The sequence below is a fragment of the Daldinia vernicosa genome (assembly GCF_022497035.1).
Source record: "Daldinia vernicosa strain CBS 139.73 unplaced genomic scaffold F5Y00scaffold_23, whole genome shotgun sequence".
NCBI lineage: Eukaryota > Fungi > Ascomycota > Sordariomycetes > Xylariales > Hypoxylaceae > Daldinia > Daldinia vernicosa.
Genome location: NW_025953939.1, coordinates 81,921 through 105,417, shown reverse-complemented (window position 1 = coordinate 105,417; position 23,497 = coordinate 81,921). Strand labels below are relative to the sequence as shown.

General features: G+C 48.1%; 5 protein-coding genes across 5 annotated transcripts; 1 reads left to right on the top strand and 4 right to left on the bottom strand.

Annotated features, from left to right (window-relative positions):
• Positions 1–443: 443 nt before the first annotated feature.
• F5Y00DRAFT_236824 (uncharacterized protein) lies at positions 444–7,453 on the top strand. Its single transcript, XM_048007758.1, has 2 exons — positions 444–1,455; positions 1,504–7,453. Exons 1-2 carry the CDS (start codon positions 970–972, stop codon positions 6,757–6,759), a joined length of 5,742 nt encoding a protein of 1,913 aa, XP_047864798.1. The 5' UTR covers positions 444–969; the 3' UTR covers positions 6,760–7,453.
• Positions 7,454–8,071: 618 nt separating this feature from the next.
• Positions 8,072–10,557, bottom strand: F5Y00DRAFT_236823 (heterokaryon incompatibility protein-domain-containing protein). Its single transcript, XM_048007757.1, has 2 exons — positions 8,891–10,557; positions 8,072–8,830 (listed from the first exon to the last, which is right to left on the bottom strand). The coding sequence occupies exons 1-2, from the start codon at positions 10,327–10,329 to the stop codon at positions 8,329–8,331; spliced, it is 1,941 nt and encodes a 646-aa protein (XP_047864797.1). The 5' UTR covers positions 10,330–10,557; the 3' UTR covers positions 8,072–8,328.
• An 845-nt stretch (positions 10,558–11,402) lies between these two features.
• On the bottom strand, positions 11,403–13,601 carry F5Y00DRAFT_236821 (glycoside hydrolase family 5 protein). Its single transcript, XM_048007756.1, has one exon. It carries the CDS (start codon positions 13,257–13,259, stop codon positions 11,958–11,960), a length of 1,302 nt encoding a protein of 433 aa, XP_047864796.1. The 5' UTR covers positions 13,260–13,601; the 3' UTR covers positions 11,403–11,957.
• Positions 13,602–14,022: 421 nt separating this feature from the next.
• F5Y00DRAFT_236819 (uncharacterized protein) lies at positions 14,023–16,435 on the bottom strand. The gene is made up of 2 exons (XM_048007755.1): positions 15,232–16,435; positions 14,023–15,175 (listed from the first exon to the last, which is right to left on the bottom strand). The coding sequence occupies exons 1-2, from the start codon at positions 15,934–15,936 to the stop codon at positions 14,651–14,653; spliced, it is 1,230 nt and encodes a 409-aa protein (XP_047864795.1). The 5' UTR covers positions 15,937–16,435; the 3' UTR covers positions 14,023–14,650.
• On the bottom strand, positions 15,956–16,642 carry F5Y00DRAFT_75769 (uncharacterized protein). Its single transcript, XM_048014113.1, has one exon. The coding sequence runs from the start codon at positions 16,434–16,436 to the stop codon at positions 16,053–16,055; it is 384 nt and encodes a 127-aa protein (XP_047864794.1). The 5' UTR covers positions 16,437–16,642; the 3' UTR covers positions 15,956–16,052.
• Between the last annotated feature and the right edge of the window lie 6,855 nt (positions 16,643–23,497).

Here is a 23,497-nt window from a genome sequence, read left to right as displayed (position 1 = left end):
TCCGGTATGTATGCCACTAACCTTTTTTTTTTTTTTTTTTTTTTTTTTTTTCAATTAAGCCATAAGAAATATATCTCAATAGGGGAAGAACAGATATACCGCGCGGACTAACAAAGCACCTCCCCCCGGTCAGTTTCCCCCGCTCTGGGTTCTCTGGGTCTTTGGGTCAATACAGTATGAATTCAATTCTGTAAACAATATTCACACAGTAAATATTTATTACGGAATATAGCAGTAAACTTTCTTTGCTGACTGACTCTTGGTTTAATACGCGCCGCCCCAAAAAAGGAAGAAAGGCTAATTGGTAAACGACCTGACGACCCGCGCTGTAAATCCGTACTGCCGTATAATCCACTCCAACTCAAAATCAAGTGTATGTTTCTTCAAGAAACTTTACTTGGCTTACCTTAAGGTCCACCCATTTCCTTCTCTAAAATTGAAACTTCTGTACGTTGTAGTCCTCGAAACTACCTAATCTAAGGTAAACATTAAATTGGCCCTTGTATGTATTAATCATTTTTTAGATAACGGCCCTGTGCTTTTTTTATCCTCGTCATTCGTGGCCCCTCCATTAGGCCCCCCCGTCGCTACCGCCCCTTTGTCAACAATACGATCGGATCGCGATAGTACTCGAGCGTACTGGCCCTCTCCGTCCGAGCTGAGAGGCTTGTCCTCAACTCTCAAACAGATCAATCAAACTCTGCCAGAATCGAGTGACCTGACTACCTACGCACGTCGCTCACCGTCATGTCTCGGGTTCTCGCAAGCTTCTGACTCTGGCTTTCTGCCAGATATCTTGGCTTTGCATGAGGTCAATCTTGACCAAGAACCGAATCTTACGATACGCCTACCTCCCTCCCGGACGCGTTTGCGCCTTTGCCAAAGCGTCGAGGGCTTCTTCTCGATCTAAGAAGCTTACTGTCCGATGCCATCATTGCAATTGAGCACCGAACCGGTCGTTTTTCAACAATGGACGAGGATACCAGTAGGCTGGCCCCCCCGGCCGTCACCTCACTCCGTGCTCAAGCCATCGGCCGTTCAATGGAAAGATCTTTCAGCGCAGACATTAGGGAAGAGCGTGAAGAACTTCGTGAGGCCGCAGAGCAGACTTTGAATGTCATTATGGACCTCAATCTCGATGGCTCTATCCGGTGGGTTAGCCCGTCGTGGGCTGATGTTATTGGGACAGATCCAGATTCCGTCGAAGGCACTCCGATCGCCGACTTGATTATTAGCGAGGACAAGTCTGCATTTACCGAAGCTATTGATTCAATGAAGAATGACGATTCACATAGCCACTATATCCGATTTACCGTTGACCTAGGTCCCCTGTCTAAGTTATATCCTATCGATGCTCGCAAGGAGTCTGAAGCAGACCAAAGCAACCCTGCTACGGTCGAGTTAGAGGCTCAAGGGATTATGGTCTACGATCGCACCACTGGAGGCGAAAGTCATGTAGGAAACCGAACTCATATTAGTTAATTCGAAGCTAACTCCTCCCAGACTATGTGGATGGTACGGCCATGGGTCCCACCACGAGAGATAAAAATTGACCTGGCACCGCTACTTGTAGATTCTCTTGGGTCGGGTGCTGAGGTTCTAGCTAGCTATTTAACCCAACTAGCTGAGTCTGGAAACGACGATCCCGCAAAAAACCCGCCGCCGCTACCAGTTTTGTGCCGCATCTGCGAACGCCAAATCCCACCTTGGTGGTTTGAGAAACACACAGATCTATGCCTTCAAGAGCATCGAGCTGAAATGGATGTCCAGATAGCCCAAGAGAATTTAACTGAACACCGGCACGCCATCGTCAAAGTGCTAGATGCGTTAGAGGCCCGCAAGAGCCGTGCTCTATCAGGCGAGCCAGTACCGTTACCTATTGCCGAATACAATGGCTTACCTATAGGGCCTTCCTCCACCACATCCTCTCCCGGGGCAGCCTCTCCAACTCCATCGTCAAGAGATCGGTCGACCGGATTCGGCCATGGTCGCTCTCGATCGTTCGCTGTGCGGCGTCCTCAAGCCCGTATTGTGGAGTTACTCTTGGACCTGTGCGATACCGCTATCGAAATCAGCACACCCGCAATCAAGGAATCCTCGTCGCAAGAATTTCGAACCCAGTCACCGCAATCCGAGTCTCGAATATCTCAGGTGCTCCAATGGCAATCTCCTGGCTCAAACACCCTTGAACAGGAGCAGGGTTTAGCTTTGCTATGCGCAGAAACCGAACGGGTTGCAAAAGAGAAGGTCGAAGCCGTATTTCGCCATAGGAGGATAATCGAGTACGCGGAACGGATCCGGGTTGAACTTACCGTCATAGTGGAGAATTGCATCGAAGATGCCATGCGTAAGGCAGCTCGTATCGCGGAAGGTCGGCTTAGCGACTCGACTGAGGATGAAGAAGGCGAAGAAGAAGAGGAGGAGGAGGACTGCGACGACGATGAGGAAGAAGAGGAAGAAGAGGAGGTCGAAGAGACCCCGGTGGCACAAGAAGAACCTATTTTTGCTGGGTCATTCGATACGGCCTCTTCACTAGCACTTGCTCTCAAGAACGTGGACTTGGGCGATGCAAACGACAAAAGGCGCCCATCTTCTATTATTGAGTCTACAAGGTCAAGTAGCCCTAGGGAATGTCCAACGCCAAAATCCCACCGGGAGGTGTTAGGCACCTCTAATACATCCCGAGCTTCTCGCCGGGGATCTGCCTTGCTTGAGACTGATCCCGGAGACAGTGATGGTAGTGGTAGATCCTCTTCCGTAGCGCGGAAACCGCATCGGACTGATTCGCCTATGTCCGACCGTGTGTCCGACCGGGACGGTTTACGACGTGCTACTAGTTCGCGCCAACATCAAAGGCGAAGCCTCGTCCTCACCGGTACATCATCACCTCATCGTCAGGAGTCGCCTTCAAGAGCCACGCAGCCCTCGTCGCCATTACGAATACATAAGCCTCGCAATCTTCAATATTCACAAGATGGAGTCGTCTCTCCGGAACCTTCGCCTATGCTCCCTAGTAGTGAATTTAGCTCACCGGCCATATTTACGCATCACCGTCGACAATCTTCAACAGCTATGTCGGACTTTCCAAATCGGCCCGTGTCTCCCCGTTTAAACCCTGCCAACCATCCACCAATGGCACGTGCCGTCCCCCCTTCAATCAAAGACTTCGAAATCATCAAACCGATTAGCAAGGGTGCCTTTGGAAGTGTCTACCTGTCAAAGAAGAAGTCTACAGGTGAATATTTTGCGATCAAGGTCTTGAAGAAGGCGGACATGGTGGCTAAAAATCAAGTCACGAATGTTAAAGCCGAAAGGGCTATTATGATGTGGCAAGGGGAGAGCGAATTCGTTGCAAAGCTGTATTGGACGTTCTCTAGCAAGGACTACTTGTATCTTGTCATGGAGTATCTGAATGGAGGCGATTGTGCTTCCCTCATTAAAGTCCTCGGGGGGCTACCAGAGGAGTGGGTAAAGAAATATCTCGGTGAAGTTATTCTCGGTGTAGAGCATCTACATGATCGAGGCATAATCCATCGTGATCTAAAACCCGATAATCTCCTCATCGATCAAAAAGGCCACCTCAAATTGACTGATTTTGGTCTGTCACGCATGGGATTAATCGGTCGCCAGAAGAGAGCTCTAAATAGTGGAAATGCTGAGCCTACACCCGATTTACTTAAGACGGGGCCTTTTGTCAGGTCGACGTCCGTGGCATCGTCCCGGTCGGCTTCACTTGACTTTCACGGCAGTCACCATTCTCCCGCTGCCACACCGCAGATAACCCCGGATACTGGAGCTGGGCAACCGTCTTATTTCACTCTTTCACAAGTTCATCCACCTGGCCAACGTAGCGACAGTGGTGGTAGCGAAACCTTGACGCATATGATGGGGAACTTCTCTTTAGGTGACCCCCAGCATAGTCAAGCTAGTTTACGGTCTCCGCGCGATGATGTGAGTGATGGCGGCAATGCTTCTCCTGATTTACCATCGCTTCAACACAGCAACAGCCACAACAGCGACATACATAGGAATACACCGCCTCAGTCAAGCATGAAGCCTCCTCCAATGGCTCTATTTGACCCCGAAGATACAAACCGTCGGTTCGTAGGAACTCCCGATTACCTCGCCCCCGAGACCATTAAAGGTGCTAGACAGGACGAGACTAGTGATTGGTGGTCAGTCGGCTGTATTATGTTTGAGTTCCTCTATGGTTACCCTCCTTTCCACGCCGACGAGGCGGAACAAGTCTTCGAGAACATACTTGGGCGAAAAATTACGTGGCCAGATGAGTCGGACGACGACGTATCGTCCGAGGCGAAAGACCTTATCAACAAATTGCTCTGCATTGATCCGCAGCAGAGGCTGGGTTCGAATCGTGAGGGGAAGTACGAGTCTGGCGGAGAAGAGATTAGAAACCACCCCTGGTTTGAAGGTATCAATTGGGCTACTCTACTACAGGATGATGCCCAGTTTATTCCTCAACCCGAGAACCCCGAAGACACGGAGTATTTTGATGCTCGGGGTGCCACTCTGCAGTCTTTCACCGAAGAGATCGAAGATCAAGCTTCGCCTGCGTTAGTCGCGACACCGGATTATCCTGATCGCCCGCACGATGCTTTATCGCGTGTCCGGTCCCAAGTTCAGGTCAACCAGATCAAACGAGGTTTGATGCCATTGCACATACCTCCCCACATCCGAGATCTAAAGAGTCGTCGACTCAGTGAGCCGGTGGCTTCCGATGACTTTGGAACATTTGCTTTCAAGAATCTTACAGTGCTTGACAAAGCCAATAAAGATGTCATCCAGCAGTTGAAAGCTCAGGCGATGGCGGCACAGAACAGATCCGGAACAAGTCCAGGTGGGAATAATCCCACTTCTCCAGGTCCCGGGCTCGAAGGGAGCCCGATCTTATCCAACCCAATACAACGCAACTTGTCCAACGCTAAGGCGTCGGCATCACAACGCCCGGCATCGCCTTCCACGGCTAGTCACGCCAATTCATCCCCTAGCCGTGCTTCTCAACCGTCTTCGCCACTCCTCGTATCCTTCCATGCAGGTCAGGGAGCAGAGGGTCGCAGGAAGGCCTCGAGCAATTCCTCAAGTCTGTCGCAACAATCTTGCTCTGGATCATTGCAGCCTGGGAGCTTTTTTGATGTCTCTCGTACTACCCCTAGCCTTCAAAAATCAGCAACGGCAGCTTCTCCGTCCCCCGCGAAGGGTAAAGTTGCACCGCCTCCGTTACCGATACCGTTACCGTTATCGCCGCATAGAACAGTAGGGGCTCCAAGACAGCCAAGCGAATCCTCGACACGATCGCGATCTCTAACCGTAGGCTCTCAAGAAGGTAGTCCTGTAGCTGCTGACCTTCTTGCACACCATCGCAACCGTCGAAGTCAAGTTTTTGACATGTCTCCTTCGTCATCGGACAACGAAAACGAACGGGCGAGTGCTCTTCTTAAAGTGCAACGACGTCGCCAGTCCTCTCGTAGGATGTCGGCTATTGTACTTGATAGTCCGTCATTCCGTTCTTTAGACGTTCTAATTTGCGAAGACCACCCAGTTTCACGAATGGTAATGGAGAAGTTGCTCGAGAAGCTGCGGTGTCGTACCATCTCCGCGTCGACCGGCTCGGACGCAGTTCGATACGCGGTTAGCGAAATCAAGTTTGATATCATATTTACCGAGTTTAAACTGCCCGAAATAAGCGGTTCGGACGTCGCCCGGATGGTGCGCGAAGTCAAGAACGTCAATGCTCATACTCCTATTGTTGCAATTACAGCCTACTTGAAGGAGTTGCAAGCTCCTCATTATTTTGACTCGCTCATTGAGAAACCCATCAGCTCTTCTAAGCTGATCGAAGTTCTTTCCAACCTTTGCCAATGGAAACCGCCGACACCAGGTCAAGTTCAGTCACTGCCAATTCCAAATCCTATCACTAGTGTGAGACTGAAAAACCCACACATGGAAGAGAGTCCCACCTCGGTATCATCTGGATATGCTCACCCAGGCAGTAGTAGCTTTAGGGGATCGAGTAGGGAAGATTCCATTAGTTCCAGTTTATTTGGGGACTCTGAATCCGCGACTACCGATGAAATACCTGTGGTCCCTGGTCGCAAAGGTATGGGTGAGTGGGGAGAAGATTCTGGACTTGGTATTAGCAACGAGGGGACATCTGGAAGTTCCGGAGCAGTCTCGATAATTCCTATTCCACTTATATCTCAACAATCAGCTCCAGCCCAAATGGAGCAACCTAGAATGCCAGCTCCCCGGCGATCTCTAGAGAAGCTTCGTTCAAGGCGTGAACATCTCGAGAAACGACGTATAGAAGGTAATGACTCGGCAGATGATGAAGACGACGAGCTTGGTACTCATCGAGATCGTGGGTTCCGTGGCAAGGGGCCAACTCCTAGCTCAAAACTTGGGATTGAAATGATGAGGGCAAATAGTCACGAGAGTGTTGCCATCTCGTCATCCGACACTACCCTAGAGCCTACAACTCAGGTAGTCACTCCTTCGAGAGAGAGTGATGTTTCACCACTTTCGGGTCCTGTATCGTCGTCTAAAGCTGCCTTGCAGACACCGCCGGAAGTTTCTTTAACACTCGATCCAAGCGCCGCCGGCCAAGGTTCCGACACAACGCCAAAATCAATGACAGCGACTACCGCAGAAGACGAGGAAGCAGACGAAGAGCCAACGCCACGGCCACATGTGAAGCCTTCTGAGACAGACTTAGGCACTATTCTAACGGATACAATTTGAGTTGTTGCGTTCGACATTGCGTATGTCACATATTTGGAGCGCACCCATCGCCACACAACAATCGTTTCTATAAATGAAGTCCACAGCAACGGCGTTTTCCGGGTTTGAGACATGCATTGTTTCCTTCTATTTTCCTTTTGTGTTTTCAGTGTGGACTATTAGCAACGGAGTTATCAGGCACACGGGACTTTATTTTTTTGTCGTTTCCCGATGGTGGCCTATTTCGAGAGAAAAAAAAAGGGATGCCCCGGACGGACAGACAAACAGATAGTCAGAAATCGGGCGGGGTTTATCGTTGTCGCATTTACACCACTTGTTTGGGGTCTGGTTTTTCCCCCGTCTCGCATCAATGTCATGTTGTGTTGCCATGTCTGATTTTCACCCCGTGCAAAATCGGTGTTTGAAATAATTCATGTTGCGCAATCTCGGCAGAATCCACTTCACTCCGTTCCTTTTTTTTCGATCGATCGCCTTTCGTCCTGTCTGCCTGCTGGTTATCCGGTACCCTTGTCCCGTATACCAACCAACCAGCCAGCCAGCCAGTGTGTTGCGGAGAGAGGAGAGCAGCCCGGCAGCCGGGAGGAAGGATGACAGATGCCGGATTTTTATTTTTCTTCCCTTTTTTATTTTCTATTTTTTTCCTTTTTACAAAGCTCCCATGTGCCTAGGCAAGTTTTACGATCTTCAAAGGGGGGGAGGGAAAGGGGAAGGGCAGGGGGGAGTATTCGGATAGCCTAGTTATTAAAACCTAGGCTTTTACGTTTTCCGAGTTCCAGAGCAAGAACCAAATCAAAAAGAAACAAAAAAAAAGAAAGGCAAGGCAAGGCAAGGCTGATTGATATGAAACGAATATAAAAATTCGTAGAATGGATGATTTAACGACTTTGTGGAGATGTGATCATTGTGCGTGTAAGTTTTTGTGTTGTCGTACGTGGAGATGTGAGCTTCCTACCCGGGATTGTTGCCTTGTATTCTGCTAGGGATGATAGGCAATTGTTTACGCAACGGAGCGAAGTGAGCGGCAAGTATTGAAGCGAGATAGATGGTTTTGTTTGTTTGTAATACGGTGGCGATGCTGTCGTTCCAGTACCTGTAGCATGTAGGCGTAGATTCAGCACGCGCTGGTGTATTCTTACTCCTTTTTCACAAGCTGCGACTGAAAACCGAGCTGCTGATAATACGTCAGATTGATATATTTATTGTAGTCTTCGGGAAGCTCAATAATCGCCTAACTTATGTAGGACGACCTTCTACTAGCAAAAGCTGTAATCACATCACTACCTAACCTAATACTCGACACTCGAGAACGCCGTTTCAGTGGCACTATATTATTCATTGCAGTCGTATTTATTTACTCTAGGGTTCATTCAGGTTCCTCATTCCCTCCTCCACTTGAGGAGTTTCTTTCTTATGTACACGTGATAAAATAAAATAAACAAAATGAAATAAAAATAAAATACAACGCTCCTTGATTGATGCCTTGATGACCCTCGTTTCGTGTTCTCATCTCATCTCGTCTCGTGTCATGTCTTGTAAATCCGAGCTCGGAGTAATGTAATAGTGGGTTCCCTACGCCTCTTCTAGCAGCGTAGGGTGCCAGGGAAACAAGACTTGCCCTGTAGGGACCCCATCGAAGAAACAGAGGCCGTTGAGCCAGCGCTTGATGTATAGATTCGGTAACGTGCAGGACGAACGTCCCTCGGATCTTTCGCGCCTCTGCCACTCGATCTCGACCTCTAGCGATACGTGTTTTTCGGTATACCCTGGCATATCTTCCTTATGGAATTGGTACGAAGTAAATGCATAGCTGATGTCGTCTTCATCCTCATCCTCGTCCTTCCAATCATCGCGGCTGTCCCCTACGAAGACAGCACTATAAGGGCTGTATTCTATTCCATTTCTAGGGTCTACAAGACAGCCCAGTCGAAGAGCTTTTCCTTGCATCAGGGCTTCCTCGACTTCGCCCGCCATACAATCAAGCCACAACGCCCCGCGGTATGAAGAGCGGCTGCGGTCGTACGCGTGTCTAATCAGCTCGGTTGCGATATCCGTGTAAGAGGCACCGTATACTCTATATTGCAACTCAGTAGCAAATTGTGCAAGGGGTCTTAGCGTATTGTACTTCTCATACTTCATTGGTTTCCGGCGTATGACTTTGCCCAGCTTCCAAAGGTGGCCTCTGGTTAATGCTCCCTCCAGAGTCAGTCGCGGGTCCATAAAGCGACAGCCCTTGATGAACTTAAGGCCTTGCTGGACGGGAGGGCGAAAGTTACTAAGTGATTGTTTAGATAGGTATTCGTGGATGTTGTGTTTAAGTGTACCCAGGATGGGCCGTTTCGGGTTGTTCTCTATGATTTCGCCATTTAGAAGATATTGGGCAAGGATCGATAAGCTGAGGCTAATTCCATTGTTATTGAGATAGTTTGTGTTGATACGAGTACCATACTCGCAGCAGTTAGCCATGATAGCAAGGCGGTCGGATTCTTTCTGAATGCTGCGCGAAAGAATGTCTGAAAGGATTGTCGGAGACATGGAACGCGATGCTGAGTACTCCGAAGACTTGTCGTTGAGGAGAACATTATACTTTGCGGCCCTCTTAATGATCCTGTTACAGATATCCACGTTGTCTGATCTCTCCCGGTACGAGAGGCAGAACTCGGTAGCTCGTTCCCTGAAGTCCACAGATTTTATACAAATCTCGCCTTCGACCTTACCAAGAATGTACCGACCAGAGTCGTCTACCATAGCTCGTTTACGCCTTTCTAAGCTCCAGTGGTGCGGGAGAAGCAGCGTCATTCGGGTAGAAGCTCTATAGTCTTCCTGGAACGTCCAGGCTCTCGTCCACCACAGGTCAGATGTAATGTCATCTAGAAGATATAACACGGCTGGTTCATCTTCGGGGGCGACGTCGTTACACATTAGATTGGTAAGAAGATCGAGCTCTTCTGTAGTCTTGATCCTACGCGTGAGGAGGGCAATTGGCCACTCGCTTAATTTATACACCAGGTGCATACTTTGTATGGCTGCTTCTTTCTCCGCCTCGTTCTCCTGATCGATACACTCCTTGTCGATCCAGATGTACTTGCAGCCCACGTGCTCGGCGTAGTTCAGTACTCGGTCCCAGATCATAGGCCTCACCTTATTAGCCAGAGCAGGCTCGCCGGCATTACGAGACTCGACAAGGTAGCGCCTTGCCGGTTCTTTTTTTGCTTCCTCTTCTGCCTCTTCTTCTTTTGAGGCTTGCCAGGTATAAGAGACAGCGACATATGGTCTCTCTTTAATATAGCGTTCCTTGTTAGCGTCCATAAGATTAATGTACCTTCTCCTCAGAAGCTCCGAGGAGTCGGCGGCTACACTGCCATGCTCTACGCGTCTCCGCTTGCCGCTGGGTTCCTCATTGTCCTTGGCCACATAAAGGCATTCGATGCGCTTGAGCCAATTCTCCGTGCTGGCAATGCGAGCGTCGACGATCTTTAGCACGGAGGAGATAAGAGAAGAAGACTCGGTTCGATCTCGAATTACGCCGAGAGGTAGCGAAGTATCCTTTGCGACGCCATTCTTCTCGGACATACTCAGTGACTATTTTTATATTTTTATCCGGCCAATTGATTTGATTCATGAATTCTGGATGAGTGATATGTGATATTGAAAAGAGAGGGTTAGCGCATATACATGGCAAGTATTAAAATGTAAGTATTAAGAGAGTCTCGTATTAAGAAGAAGTGGAAATCTAAAAATCTGGAGTTCGGCTGTTTGAAGTTTGAAAGGAAAAAAAGGTGAAATACTCGGGGTTCCGAGTGGAGCCCGCATTAGCTCAAACGGGGCTGGCTGGCTGGTTGGTTCCTACCGCCCTGCCGCCTAATAATTCGGCAATTATATGCTATTTATAGTGTCATTATGTGCTGTGTTATGTGCTGTGTTCCAGCTCGTCACAATTATTACGACGTGTTCTCCTTTCGGATATTTCATCACGCGATTATTGCTTTTCGGAATAATCTCACTAATAACACTTTCTAGGCATGATATAATAAATATAACAAATCTAATTGACCTCGCAGAGTTGATATCTTACGTATTATAACAGGATCCGGAGAACGGATCGAGTATCAGTCCCGCTCTCCATCCTTCAACCACCCCCAATTTTATATCCATTTATCCCACACTGGCTTCAAATTTGTTAACGCTGATGACACTGTGGACTTATCCTAATCTTGAACAGAATCGGTCCAATGCTCTTATTAGCCAAGCTGAAAGATTTCAATGATTCTGAATCAAGCCAGAGGCTTCTTCTTAGACATTCCGTGTATTTATCGGGATAGGTTGGCTCAGCCCCTTTTCGGGGTAACAACTTATGAATACACTAATCAGACATATCAAGCTGCGTACAATCGACCGAAATTATAAAACTATGAGAATACGTTTAATGGCTTCTAGACATAATAGCCGGTACTCATTCCAATATACTCTTCCCAGCCTTCAGCATTACGTTCTTAGCAGTTAGGAGCCATATCCTAATGCAGTAGTGTGAGGGTGTTTAATCACCTACCCAGGGAATATAATAAATATACTCCAGAAACGGAACATCCAGCTTATATAGATAAAATTTATATAGATATAAATTTGTATAGTTATCAAAAGATAACGCTGAAATCCGCATATCACCAATAATCTATCCACGCAGGCACCTCGCTAGACCAATTCAAAGAAAAAGGGGCTCCCAAGCCAAGAAAGAACAAAGACATTCCATGTATTGAGAGTATTCAACCAACTAAATCATAATCTGTCGCTAGTCATTGTTCATACTTGGTCTCATGTCTATGTATAACTCGCTTCGCTTCCGAAGGGCAAACAGGTCAGTCAGACTAGTAGTAACCCAGTCCACCTCAACCTACCTAACAACCACAGCCAACTCTCCCGTGCCAGCATGACGAAAGCCTGCTTGCTGGTCGCTCGCTCGGGACCACTCACTCTTATAACCAACCCATCAATCTAAACCTTACCCACGGCAATCACCGCTAGTTGGGAATAATAGCCGCCTTCAAAAAACAATACCTTTTAGCAACCGCGCTAAGGCGAACGCACACCCCCTCATCGTCTTTATCCTCCCGCTCCCTAGATGGGTATTTCCAGCACAATTCCCTCACACCGTCCCAACTAAAACAACAACGTGGCGCATGCTCCCCCCCGGTTAGAACACGCTATAAACTTCCCGGGCCAAAGCTCTTCCCCCCATCCGATGTACCGTCGCTGCCCCCACCCTCTCCCGAGCCGGCAATCAACTCCGTCATATCGCGCATGCGATAATCCAGAATCGGCGTGATCCAGTCGTCGTGCACAAGCGCGTACGTCTCCTGGACGTTGTCTTTCGGCTTGCGCGGGTTGATGGCCCAGTATCCGAAGTCGGCGTCGATGCGCTTGAGGTACCGTAGCAGGTTGCGCCAGTAATTAGCATCGCCGGCGCCGGGGTGGTTTGGCGCGCCGAACTCGCCCACCCAGACGGGCGCCACGTCGTCTTCGACTAGGTACGCCCAGTTCTTGCGCATCGCCTGGATGAAGGACGCGTAGCTGCGCTTCGCGTACCGGCCCTCCCGGCTACCCCACCCGGACCATGCGTACACGTGCGCCGAGTATACGACGCGGTCCGCCACGTCGAGTTTGATCGGCCGCTCGCGTACCTTCGTCAGGTCGTTCCCGGACTCGGTCCCGCCGACGATAATGAGCCAGTCGCTGTTCATCTTGAGGAGCCTGTTCCCGCATTTCTCCGCAGCGTCCGCCCAGCGGTTCCACGACATGGTGCCCCAGGCGCCGCGAACCTCGTTCCTGAGATCGGCACCGATAACTCTCGGGTTATTCACAAACGGCTGCATGATTGTCTCCCAATGTTGTATCCACTCCTCCTCCGTCTGTGAGACTTTGCACAAGGGGCCAAATTGATCGTTGGCCCAGCCGGCGTCGCACGGATCGGCACCGCAGCACCACGTCGCACTTGTGATGTGATTGTTGAGGATGACAGCGATGCCGGCATCGGTCAATGCCTCAACGACAGCTTGAAGTACATCGAGAGCGCGTAGACCTACGAGGTCGGGGTTGGCGGTGAGAAGATGGGGGAGGATATGCGGGTTGCGGATGACCATTTCGTCCGAGTAAGGTAAGCGTACGCTGTTGAAGCCCAGCATGCGGATAGTTTCAGCGATTACGGAGCGATGCTGTACTTCGAGTCCGCCGGGGATGAAGAGCTCATCGCTCGCCCCGTACCAATTGACGCTGGCGAGTTTGTAGCGACGGCCGGTAGCATCGACGATGTTCCGGCCCTGAGTCCGTAGAGGGAAGGTATAGGTTGCTATACTAGACGATTCTTTAAACGGGGGGAGAGGTCGCTGGCTGAAGAGTCGGTCGCCTACGTCGGGAACCCATGGTTCATGAAGGGCGGCCTCGGCTTTCCACAGATAATGGACGTAGCCGCCGAGAAAAAGGAATGTGAAGAGGAGAACCTGATACATTTTGTTTATATACCTAGGTAGTTATACATATATCTCCAAGAAGGTCGGGGATAACGATAGTATCAGGGGTTAAGGTAGGCAGGATAAAGAGGATGCTATTCTAAAATTCTAAATGGAGGGTTGAAGATAATCGATGTCCAGTATTCCGAAACAAGACACGACAATTAAGATAGATGATGATGGTATTGAGCCCATCGTAACATATGAGTTTTGATCTACGAGGATAAAATTATTAAATGGTAAGAAGAAGAAACAGAGACTAAAGTCTGCGAGAGAAGATCTTATCGGGCTGAGTTAAAGCATTGAAGAACTGAGAGCCAGTCCTTTCCTCACGGAGTGACGTTGGCGGGTTTAACAGGGGACCTACCCCACTATTGCATTACTTATTGCATTACTTATTGCATTATGTACCTAGCCCTTCATTACATAATCCATCCAACTCCTGGCGTACAGGTACGTACATTCTACATGTAGGCATGTAGGCACATATGTATGTTCCTGATATGCAACTGCAGCCCTATCGTTCTCGTTCTAGTGCTCCCAATCAAGGTGACATAAATTTAAAATACAAATGTTCATACTTTGGGAAATAAATATAAGCATTTTTGAGTTTTATTACGCAATGAATGAAGTCAAGATAGGCATTATGGACGTGTAATGCAATACATAAGCACAGCCCGACTGATTTATATAAGTTCACTAGTTTATATGAGCTCACCTAGCCCTATTTGCCTTTCTTATATCTATCATCAGCAACGTTCAACAGATTTGGGATATGATTCGTTGAGAAAAGAATATTCTAAGTTAATGATAATCTTTAGACCGCGCTCGAACAAGAAAGTAAAAGTCAAACTGAGGCGAATAGCCCATTTCATTGATTTAGACTAATATAGGCCACCTATTCGAAGCCAACAAGCCAAATGCCTAAAGAAACGAAGCTGCCATCGCTGCGTAGCTTCGTCTCCCGGTCAGCTTTCATGCTAATACTTCGTTCTAGGCATCAGAGGCAAGACATGAGACATGCCAGCCAGCCGGCTTACCGCCATCTCTCCTCCCCTGAACCCGGTGTCCACATTATGAATACTTATTTTTTAGTTATACTATTTTGCCTCGCTGCTTCTTCCCCGAGGTAACTAACCCCCTCTCTCTTCTGGGGTATTTGTCTTCCTAGATTTTCCGATGCCCCTGCCTATTCTTTGCAGTCGATCACGCCTCTAGGGTAAAGAGTGATTTTATCGATACAAAATCCGTCCAATCCCGAGACGCCACGCTTTAAGCCCCAAAACACCACACGTTCAAGGCACTGAGCCGTTTTAATATGGTAACATCAAAAGAAAAATTGTACAGGATAGTTGTTATGCAGGGAGCCTGCGTGAATAAAATAGATTTGCTCAGATGAAAACATGGTCGCGATTATAATCGGGTGCTCCGGGCTGGGTATATTGGGATCTCGGAGCCGCGTATCCTTCTTCTTCGTCTCTCTGTATTCTATTCATCCCTAGTGGGTTCATGTTTTCATACCCGTGTGGTTGCGCAGGCATTGATGGTAATGGATACGAGTCTTGGTACCTCTCCTGTGTCGTTTCCCACTGTAACTGTTGCGGCGGCCTTGGTGAAGAGAACGACCGCTGGTGTGGTTGGTATCGTGCCGTCTGTCCGAAGTAATCCGGCGTCTGGCGCCCACCTCGCGAGGTCGGCGACTTTGTTGGGCTAATTGGCGTCAGCATGGTGTCTGTTTTTCCGGAATCGCGAGACAACATTTCATAAGACCGGGGGTCCTGCTTAATATCCATCCGAGCATCAACAGATACAAATTCTTTCTTGGTACGTAAACCAGTGTATGATCCGAATAAGTCGAGCCAGCCAGTAACCATTGACCAGCGGCCGAGTAGTAAGAGTAGCCAAAGGCCGTTCATCTATAACTCTTATTAGCCTCATCCACCATCACCGATTCCCTATGATAGCCACTTACCGCTAGAAGTATCAAGACCGCCGTGACAGTCGGAAGACTGACTACTAATTCGTCTGCTAGATATAAGCACTTATTTTTATCACCACCGGATTGGACTAGACAGGCCGCCCAAGTCAACGCCTTGTCAGGATGAGTCCTAATTGATTCCACGGTGTTATCAAGGAAGACAAAGATAACGGCGAAGAAGATAACATCCGCGATGATAACGAGCACGATGACGATACCACGCCATTGAAGTTGGATAACGCGGCGTATTCTTCGGTATGCCTGACGAGGAGTCATAGTGCGGATGCTGTTTGAGTAAGAGGGCATGCCAGAGTTTTCGGTCGTGGCGCTATTGTCAGTCAAAGATGCGAGGTAGACCTTAATGCAGTATCCGAAGGTGGCGAATTGAATGATAACGGTGAGGCCTGCAAATACCAGCAGCGGAATCCAGAAATCGGCCAAACTGTTCTCGTGGTTGATATGGCACGTAGCTCCAAAGCGGAACGAAACTCCGCTAAAGACAAGGAGGATAACGAGGCCGATGATGGGTATACCCCAACCGAGCACTTGAGAAAACCACATATAATTCCGGCCCACGACTAATTGCCAGCAGATCTGAAGATGCAGGGAAAGCGCTCGTAAGAAAACCCACATGATACCAGCCCAGCCACCGGCCAGCAAGAAAGAACCCGAGGCGGCGCATACGGAACTTGTATCCATCCCGTGCGGAGTGATTTCGTTAAAACATTGCTCTGGCTTAGCCGCTAAAGGAATAATGAAGCCCAACTATAGATGATTAGCTAACTATACTCGAGCTACATACCCCTAAACAAGAGCTAACCCACATTCATGAGAACAACGGCGCAGGCGAGACTGATACTCAGGTAGTGGCGATGTGTCTTATCGACGGGAAGCACAATCCAGGAAATCAAGAGAAAAGCACAGCAAACCATGCCAACGACATTGACCCAGTTTGCTGCCGTCGTTGCCGTCGTGAAATTATCCGGGTAAGCCCAGTCTGTCATAGGGCAAGGTACACAACAACTCAAGGTCGCAAAGGGCGCGCATATGCGGCCATCCACATCTATAGACCGATTAGACACACACTCGGTGATGAGATCGATTCGAGACTTACGTCCTCCATCCGCAGGGAACATGAGCTCATTGAAAAAAGGCGCGGGGCACCCGCCACGTAAGGCTGCTATCGAGTCGTTTGCCATATTGAGATTCTCTCTATATAAACCCTGATCCTTGGGGATGCTTAATAGATTTTAATCGTCGATATAAAATTTCAATACCAATGTTGTCGTATGATGCTAGCTATAAGGTGTATTATGCTACTATTTCGATCTGAATATTCGACTCTGAGGTGGTGGAAATCGAACCGGACGAAGTTGATGTAAACTGACTTGGGTATCGCGTAAAACGAGAAAAGTATATCGCAGGCGTGTTCGCAGATGTACAACTATTAATCGAATCGTTCCTACTCGGTAGATCTTTGGGTCCACGGACTCTGTCAACTAGAATTATGCGCGCCTTAAAGAATATAGGTAAAGTGGCTGTTTAATCACTTCAGACCAACAACCAGGCATGGGCCGGGGGCGCGCGGCGAATGCTTCTGATGTAAGTAGATTAATAGCTTAAGTGGCGTTCATGGCCCCGAGTCTCATGCAGATGAGGGCATTCCCATACACATGAATCACAAGTAGGGGCGGGAACATGAGCGAAGAGAGAGATACACCAGGAAGCAAAAAGACCAGAAGTACATGAATAGACAGAGTCGGCAGGAGGAAAGGACATATTTAGATGAAGGCCCTGAGTACACTGCAGTACATGTAACCTATCGAATAGATGGGGCACGCGGCCTCGACTCTGAAAGCCAATTGACGGCGTATTGCCGGGGGCTTGGGGTAGCGGATACTCGATGCAACTCTTTGGGTGGATCTGCTCGCTTCTTGTGGTATTGTACATATGTATGTACCTAACTGCATGTTACCTACTGCATGTTAGATACGACGACAAGCATTGAGCACGAATAATCCTTGCGAGTTACTCTTTTTGGGTCGCCCTGACGTATCTCGCCTTTGTACAACCTGGCCCGCTGAGTGGTGGAAGGGCTTGCTTGAGCTTGCTTGAGGGTGTGCTCTCGGGCGGAGGCCGGTGGACCACATGGGGAAGCTAGAGTTCACCATCTGCCAAGTCTTGCCATCGACCATCCATCGTGACATCGTCAAGTCTGACAAGGGGACTTCCTTTGCAGTTCGGTCCACTAGAATTCCAAACAGTCTCCCCTGCTGTCTTGGCAGCCTAGAAGGGCTCTACGCTTGGCTGTTTAGAGAGACGATGGGGGCATTGTATACTCGGTTAAGTCGTTGCCCGTTTCGACTACTGTAGGTTAATTAGCTAAGTTCGGTCTTTTTTTCCCATTGATAACCAGCACTAGGTAATAAAATTGGCACCCTGTTGGATAGCTTCGTGGAGAAATTTGATTTTGAGCAACTCAAGTTGGCTCTGCTCTGCCACTGGCCTTCTGCTCTCTGAAGGAACAAGGGATCAACTGTGCGCTCAGTGGGGTTCTACCGCAGATTCGCTGAATCCTGCGCGTACATATGTCCAGTAGGTTGTATGTATTCGCATGTCCTCGGTAGTATGACTAGTATGACATATAGTAGTTAGCCATTGAAGGATTCCTACTGGTGATCCATTGTCCCACAAGTTCGCGGCACGCAGATAAATTCGAATCTATCCTTCTGAGTGGTAGGGACATTATGGAGTACTTACCCCCTAGCCTGTCTGCCTGCCAGGCCTGCTTACCAATGGTACGGTAAAAGCATCGGGGGTTGAGGAGCAATTGGGCAACTCCAAAACAAAGTTGATAGCACCTGCAGAAAATTACAGTGATTCCGGCAGCACGTTACAGGTACGTACCTACGATAAGAGGCACAATCTGTACTTTCATTTCAAGTACATAGTACCTACATTAGATCACGTACTAGGCCCACTTATCTCATGGCACAACCCGCTGTCGGTATCGAGTTGAGAAAAGGATTCTCTGTCTGCAAGTCATACATTACGTAGGTACCTACAATTCTTACGTATGTATCTGAAGGATTTCTATTATTCTTTTCTTTCCTTCACATACACACTGCGTGTGCGGTGTACCGCATACTACTCAGCATAATCGAAATGACAGGTCAAGGGCGGGCCGAATCTATAAGGTTAAATCCATCAGCCTGTACTGCGGGCTGTTCTGCGGGCTGTTATTATTAGTTTCCATGCTGCCAACCGACCCGTTCGGGAATGGCGACTGCCCGACGATTATATTCGTATAATACCAAGACCTGCACCAACCTTGTCTAAATGATGCAGCTAAAATACACTATCTCGCGTGCTGGTGAGACATAGTTGCAGGCCGAATACACATGGAGTATAGGGCGACGCTTCCAGGTAATTGAAACTTACCTATCGACGGCAACCTTGGCGACATCTCAAAAGGCCAAGAAACTCAAGAAATTCAAGCTTCACTACTTGGCATTTCATAGCCTTAATATTTGTGCCGGCACTATATAATAGTAAGCATTTTACATGGAGGTACCTACATACATCTTAAGATGTATTAGACTGCCCCCGATCTAGGGCTAGTCCTGCAGGTACAAAGTTCGCCGAATTGAACAGGCTAAATGCAGTGTGACGGTCAGACTGTCCCTGCATTAGGCGTATAGTCAATTGCCTTTTCACACAGACGGAAGTCGTGTGCCGTCTAAAGGAGGGTGTAGGGCAACTTCTCGTAAGCTCGTCTATTCTCGCTTGTCGATATTTAGGTAGAGATGCGATTAGCTGAGAATTCTATCTTTTTCTCGAACTAAGCCACAATGCAAATCATGGGCGTCTCAAAAGTCTAGTCGTTCATCTATATCCCATTAGATGTCTGGCCTAGCCTACGAATTCGAGACCATTGCCACTAACATACGAGAAGAAACAAACAGTTAGAAACAGCCACAATGTCTTGCTCTTATATTTTGCCAAGAGTAAGAAATGAAAAACGAACATGCACATACAAATATACATGCAGAACTGCACGGCACCATGCCTTAAAATCGGTTAGTTCCTAATAAGCGAGGTGTTCTCGATGCCTTCTAGGATGTTGAAGCTCTTGGGAAATGTCTCAGCCCTGTTGAGCTCACGGGCCTCATCGGATCTATCGCTCATATTACTCCATCATATGGATATCATGCGAAAACAACCCGACAGTCCGTCAGGGGCTTGCCCAAATTTCCCAGTGCCGGCCAAGCTTGCCTTAATAGGCAATCGCTTCGGGGACGATGCAACTCTCTTGCACCGGGAATTCCCAATCGGAAGAGAGAGAAGAAAAAAGGTATGCATAAGAGAAAAAGAGGGAAAATTTGTCTGCGCCGCAGACACGCGGAACGAATCATAGCGAGTACCAACTATACATTGTACTTCATACTCGTCGACGTTGTACAACCATGCCAGCTGAAAATCTTAGGTCTTGTAGCCGCCATTCGTATTCAAACAAGCAGACAAGATGCGGTTACTATGCGGGTTCTCATGTAGCAAAATAGGGGAGCGAAAGGCAGACAAGAAGTGCTAAAGCGGAGGTAATTGACCAATCCCTACAGTTCGCTACAGCCAGTCAGAAAAGCGTTCCGACGTATTGGTTCTCGGAACCGCTAGAAATCGCTGAAAGGGTAGCCTCTCACAGTTGATAACATCAGCGGCGCATTTTTACTGGCTAATTCTTCTGCAGGTCTGAGATTTTGCCTTACGATTTTGTTCCCCGCTGTTCCACTGTTCCGCTCTTCACTGATCAGCACCCCAATGCAAGGGGCATTGTACACTATGGCTGTATGGTTCTGTGGAATTATCTTGGGTCCCAACAACATAGCGCTTTACACCAATAGAAGAACGCGTCACCATGGTCTTTTCAGCTAGTTAAGCCCACATGACGAAGAGTACAGGGCAACGAACTAGGTACCAAGCATTTTTATCTAGATAGGGCCAGACCTATATATCATACGGAACAGCATTACCCAGAAAAGAAATTGCCGACACGAAGCAAGGGTCTAGAGGCACAACATATGACTAATAAGTAGATGAATATGTATCAACCCGCCGTACACTATAGCATCGCGTTGGTTCTCAACGCATACGCTGTCCACTTTCCGCTACTCCCCTAGTCTAGGTAGAACCCGACTCTAGTCAACTCATAACGCGTCAGATTTTGGCGTCTTGGTCGTTACATAGGGCAAATGATTATTGCAGTGGGAGGCGATGATGACGAGAACGAAAATGCACAACCCACGCCACGCGCATTATTACCTCCGTATAATGTTTGTCACGACAACTTCGAAAATGCCGCACCTATAAAAACTCGAGCACTAGGTCAAGATGTGACGAGGCTACTTCGTGCCTGTCGATTGGCAAATCTAAAACGCCACGAAAATTTCATCACGACTTGCTGCAGACTGTCAGCCCCCTTTTCAGCGTGGAATATCATGTAGTCAGCCATTATGCTGATACTAACATAGGTACGCCAGAAATCGGTATTTCATTTATTATGTTTACGGGGCCGATACATAGCATATTTTAACCTCCCTCTCCTCCTCCCTGCGAGTTCCCCGGCATGAACCGAGAAATGCATGGTTAAGTATAGGTAAGTATGTTCAAATCTCCAAAGGGTTGGGACCAGCAGAGCGGACGTTGGCGGCGATTACGTATTACATCGGGTTAGAGCTGTCGCCGCATCTTCTCGACAAACAGGCTCTCGGGCCGAACCAGATCGGAGTCAGTTGTCTTCTAGAAAACGTCGACTTTCCTATTTCGGCATCACACTCCAACGTCTTTGGAGTAGTACCGAAGGGAGAAGAATGGTTAAGGCTGTTTCAGAGAGGAGTTAACGTACTACTACGTATTAGTAGAAAAGTTGGGCTCGGCCATTTCAAGACGATTTCGCAACGGTATACAAATCTGGTAAGTATGGTTCTGTATAGATGTCCGTCGCCGCGAGATGAACTAATTGCCATACAACAAGATAAGAGAGCGTTTCTTCATGTAGTATCATCTATCTGGAACCTCCAATGCCGGTAAGAGGTACTTACATGCACGTAGTCACTATAGCAACTTTCGACGCCCGATTTTCGCACTCATACATGCTTGTGTTACATGCGCCGAGGAGTATTCCTCTTCTATGTTGGAATGCCTCATATCATTCATGCGCTACCGTCGCATCGCATCGTATCGCATCTTGCTTTATTGCTACAGTATCTCTGCACTATCATCTGGAATATCACGTTCGGCAAGTTTCACGTATGTTGATGTTACAACGGATTGATGACGAAGCTATTTGAATGAGTCTTGCTGCCGGTTACTATGTGCTCGAACTCTTCATTCAGTATGTTTTAGGTAGGTTTGGACAGTACCGGCTCGCGGCAACAAGCCACATCGGTTAATAGATATCGTTATCTTATCTATTTGAGGTAGCAATTGTAGTAATTGGGATACATTTTAGATGGGCCACTTCCTGTTTGCAACTTCTTCCAACACATGTCTCGCTGCATGTCTTCAATCACCCATAACCCCTCGTTCTTGATACTCGTTAAGAAAATCGGAGGCACGCGGATAGAGTTATCTATGCTAAACCACAAATACGTTATTATGCCCGGTTTCGAGTTCACATTTCGAGTTCACATCTAACACAGAGTTGCACCAAGGGATATCTCAAGTTTTGTGACTTATGTATTACCAAGCTTCATATCCCACTATCCCACTTTGAAGGAAAGACATGACGACATAAGGATAAAGCTGTTCACTTCAGATTCGCGTCGTATTAAGCTTATCTGAGACAGTGTCTTGCGAGGTGGCTCGGTAGTTGACGACGACAATCAAAAAGCGGTGCTGTTTGGTCCAGAGACATGTTCGATAATCCAGAGTTCGTCCGCTCGGATATCCTGCGTCCCACGAAGATCGCCAAGCTTCTGAAACCATGCAGAAATGCACCTGGTCTGCTGGTCTGCCACTCGCATCTTTGCGTCGGAACTATCCGCCAAACGCGCCAGGTTAAACCTGCTTGACTACCTACCTAGAAATGGTAATTTGAGACATTGTTTTGGTGGACTAAAAGGCATGCTCTGTAGAACAGTGACATCCGATGGAAACCTTCAACTACCTATGTCAACGACGGAATACCACTAGGTCCCGGGCTAAAGGAGAGCAAGCCACCGGTATATTCCACGACAATTTAGTCTACTAGCACCAGGATAGCATAGAGTGAAGCCCGACACTGACGCTAGACACTTAGATCTGCCATATTTAGGACCGACAAATGGAGAAGTTCCCATAATCGGGAAACTCAATGGATAAAAGCATCCAACGATTCTTAGACGATGGATCGCACTTGGAGGTCCCCATACGATCGACTTGAACGCTTGGACGAGTTCTCCAGATGCAGATGGCGTTGCATTGTGCACTGACTAGAAACGCTCTAGATGGCGCCATAGCTTTCTCTAGCGTAGCAACACTAGGTACCCCATTCTCGTCGCACACCGGAGGGTTGGCTATTAACTCTGCTCTGTGAGATGTGAGAAGGTAACCACATCAGACAGCCTGGTGAGTATGTAGTGTAAGTCTTCTAGAACAGGTTGTCTTGGCCGCGCGAACCAATTGCCAGTGTAAACTCGCAATCGTACATAGGTAACACCGTAACATGTACTTCGGAAATCAGCCCGATCCTTGCTCACTGCTGCAGCTGTTAACAACCTCCTGTTTGCGGAACGGACCCCCGTCCAAGCCTCGCAACTCACGAGGGTGGTCGCGTCGGCCGGCCCGATTAAGATGGAGAAAGCTGCGCCAGGGGGGGCCAGGCCAGGCTGACTTGGAGACAAGTACGGTAACTAACCTGCTAGGTTAACCAGACTGTAGGTTAGGTAACTAACACAGCTAACACCAACGCTCGTTCTGTCTTATCGATTGCGCTCCGACATCGTTTCGAAACATGACGTCGGGCACCAACAGCGAAATTAACAACCTTGAGGGGCTCCGTGACGACGATATTGGCGATCTTGCTTACGAGCTAATTAATACATAGCGGCTGCAAATATTCTAGGTATATTCTTTACTAACAGAACGTGTGAACCCTGTAGAGTGTCACTGTCACATGATATCACAGCACTATTGATTCTTATGTATATCCCTGGCTTCTGGAGTGCAGATATCGATCATTCTATTGAATAAACCCACCTCTTAGCAAATGTAGATCTCTAGG

What these genes read in the sequence shown, in the direction of transcription:
- F5Y00DRAFT_236823 (XM_048007757.1), bottom strand. Translation starts at nt 10,329, where the DNA reads ATGTCCGAGAAGAATGGCGTCGCAAAGGATACTTCGCTACCTCTCGGC. An exon ending in ATACGCCGGAAACCAATGAA is followed by an intron (nt 8,831 to 8,890) that starts GTATGAGAAGTA and finishes GTTGCAATATAG; the next exon opens with AGTATACGGTGCCTCTTACA.
- F5Y00DRAFT_236821 (XM_048007756.1), bottom strand. Translation starts at nt 13,259, where the DNA reads ATGTATCAGGTTCTCCTCTTCACATTCCTTTTTCTCGGCGGCTACGTC.
- F5Y00DRAFT_236824 (XM_048007758.1), top strand. Translation starts at nt 970, where the DNA reads ATGGACGAGGATACCAGTAGGCTGGCCCCCCCGGCCGTCACCTCACTC. An exon ending in CCACTGGAGGCGAAAGTCAT is followed by an intron (nt 1,456 to 1,503) that starts GTAGGAAACCGA and finishes AACTCCTCCCAG; the next exon opens with ACTATGTGGATGGTACGGCC.
- F5Y00DRAFT_75769 (XM_048014113.1), bottom strand. Translation starts at nt 16,436, where the DNA reads ATGGCAAACGACTCGATAGCAGCCTTACGTGGCGGGTGCCCCGCGCCT.
- F5Y00DRAFT_236819 (XM_048007755.1), bottom strand. Translation starts at nt 15,936, where the DNA reads ATGGATACAAGTTCCGTATGCGCCGCCTCGGGTTCTTTCTTGCTGGCC. An exon ending in CGGTCTTGATACTTCTAGCG is followed by an intron (nt 15,176 to 15,231) that starts GTAAGTGGCTAT and finishes TAAGAGTTATAG; the next exon opens with ATGAACGGCCTTTGGCTACT.